The sequence below is a fragment of the Bison bison genome, unplaced genomic scaffold (assembly GCF_000754665.1).
Source record: "Bison bison bison isolate TAMUID 2011002044 unplaced genomic scaffold, Bison_UMD1.0 scf7180017848210, whole genome shotgun sequence".
In the NCBI taxonomy this organism is placed as follows: domain Eukaryota; kingdom Metazoa; phylum Chordata; class Mammalia; order Artiodactyla; family Bovidae; genus Bison; species Bison bison.
The window spans coordinates 41,444-43,200 of NW_011478783.1; the positions used below are offsets into that span (position 1 = coordinate 41,444).

The 1,757-nt window shown below is 70.3% G+C and overlaps 1 protein-coding gene across 1 annotated transcript in view; it reads left to right on the forward strand.

Annotated features, from left to right (window-relative positions):
* Positions 1-1,753, forward strand: part of LOC104991993 (phosphofurin acidic cluster sorting protein 2-like) — a gene marked incomplete at its 3' end in the record, with an annotated part of 16,228 nt that extends 14,475 nt beyond the window's left edge. The window contains exons 12-15 of the mRNA XM_010844700.1: positions 778-1,029; positions 1,228-1,332; positions 1,458-1,564; positions 1,657-1,753. Coding sequence (XP_010843002.1) covers positions 778-1,029; positions 1,228-1,332; positions 1,458-1,564; positions 1,657-1,753 — 561 coding nt within the window. The remainder of the gene's footprint in view (positions 1-777; positions 1,030-1,227; positions 1,333-1,457; positions 1,565-1,656) is intronic.
* Positions 1,754-1,757: the final 4 nt, after the last annotated feature.

Genomic DNA, 1,757 nt, shown 5'->3' on the forward strand with positions numbered 1-1,757 from the left:
GCGGGCCATGCAGACAAGCAGAGCGGCTCTCACACAGTGCGCAGTCCAGTGCAGGGCCTCTGCGTGGCCGGGGGCAGCAGGCCGGGGTCCCGTGGACGCGGGAGCAGCCTCAAATGGCAGAGCCAGGCGCCCTCCTGGCAGAGGACAAGCCCTCTGTGTCCTCCACACAGCCTCTCCCCCGTCCCCTCCACGCACCCTCTCCCCCGCCCGGCTCCGCGCACTCTCTCCCCCGCCCCCTCCACGGTCAGACTCCCGGCTGTGCCGCAGCTCCCTAAGCACTGACCGGCCCAGTGCTCTGAGCCTTCTGCATGGTCCCTCCGCGAGGTCGGCCCCGGGCCCCCCACTGCTGCAGGGCCTCAGAGCCCACCCCTCGGCTCACTGTGCCCCGAGGGCCCCCTCCACCCTCTCCCAGCCTCCGGCCCCGTATGGCGGACACTGAATGCGCTGCTCCCCGATTTTCATCCTGCGGTCAGCCCGCACTGCCTCCCTGTACACGCCTCCTCCCAGAAACGGGAAGGGAGGCGACATGCACACGGCCTTTGGGACCGAACCTCCCGACCCAGGCCGCGCCTGGCGGGAGCCAGCAGACAGGCATGTCAGCCGCTGGCCTCCGTGAGGCCTTGGCTTTGTTTGTTTCTGGGACAGGAGTCTTCCAGGAGCAGGGCTCTGGTGCTGGCACTACCTGGGGGGGCACAGGGGCCTGTGTCAGGACTGGGAGGGGCACCCTGAGCTCCAGGACGTGGGCACGGTCTGCGCCAGGCGCACCTGGCAGGGGAGGGGCTGGGGTCTCCGTCCTCGTGGCCTGTGGCCCAGCTGCCCGACCACCCCCAGCGCAGCCGTCTCACCGCAGAGAGGTTGGGCCCCCAGGGCAGTGAGTGCCCGCGGCTGCCCCACAGGTCCGAGGGGAAGCAGGCGGGCCGCCGGGGCCGGAGTACGTCCCTGAAGGAACGGCAGCCGGCACGCCCGCAGAACGAGCGGGCCAACAGCCTGGACAACGAGCGCTGCCCCGACACGCGGAGCCAGCTGCAGGTGCCTGCGGGCGGGGGGCTGAGGGGAGGGCCCGGCGGGAGCCCATGCTCCTGCCGCCCGGCCCCGTGGCCTCTGTCCACACGCGGGCTGTATGTCTGCGTGCACCAGGGGTTGGGCTCTCCCGCCTGTCAGCTGGGCAGGCGAGGGGCTGGGTACAGCTTGCCTCAGGGCAGCTGCAGATGAGCCCCGTCTCTCCAGATCCCCAGGAAGACTGTGTACGACCAGTTAAACCACATCCTCATCTCTGACGACCAGCTCCCGGAAAACATCATTCTTGTGAACACCTCGGACTGGCAGGGGCAGGTGGGGAGGGGCCGGGCAGGGCAGGGTGGGGAGGGGGCAGTGTTTCCTCGGTGGGGCCCTGGCCAGCCCTGCCCACCGTGGACGCGAGCGGGGCGCGCGGCTGAGGGTCACCCCCGCCCCCCCAGTTCCTCTCAGAGGTGCTGCAGCGGCACACGCTCCCGGTGGTCTGCACCTGCTCTGCGGCCGACGTCCAGGCGGCCTTCAGCACCATCGTGTCTCGGATTCAGAGATAGTGAGTCCCGGGCGTGAGGGTCTCTGCTCCGCAGCGTCACGGGATGGGGTGAGGGCCGCTCTCCTGAAGCTCTGCCCCTCGCCCGCCCGCAGCTGCAACTGCAATTCGCAGCCGCCGACGCCCGTGAAGATCGCGGTGGCGGGCGCGCAGCACTACCTCAGCGCCGTGCTGCGGCTCTTCGTGGAGCAGCTGT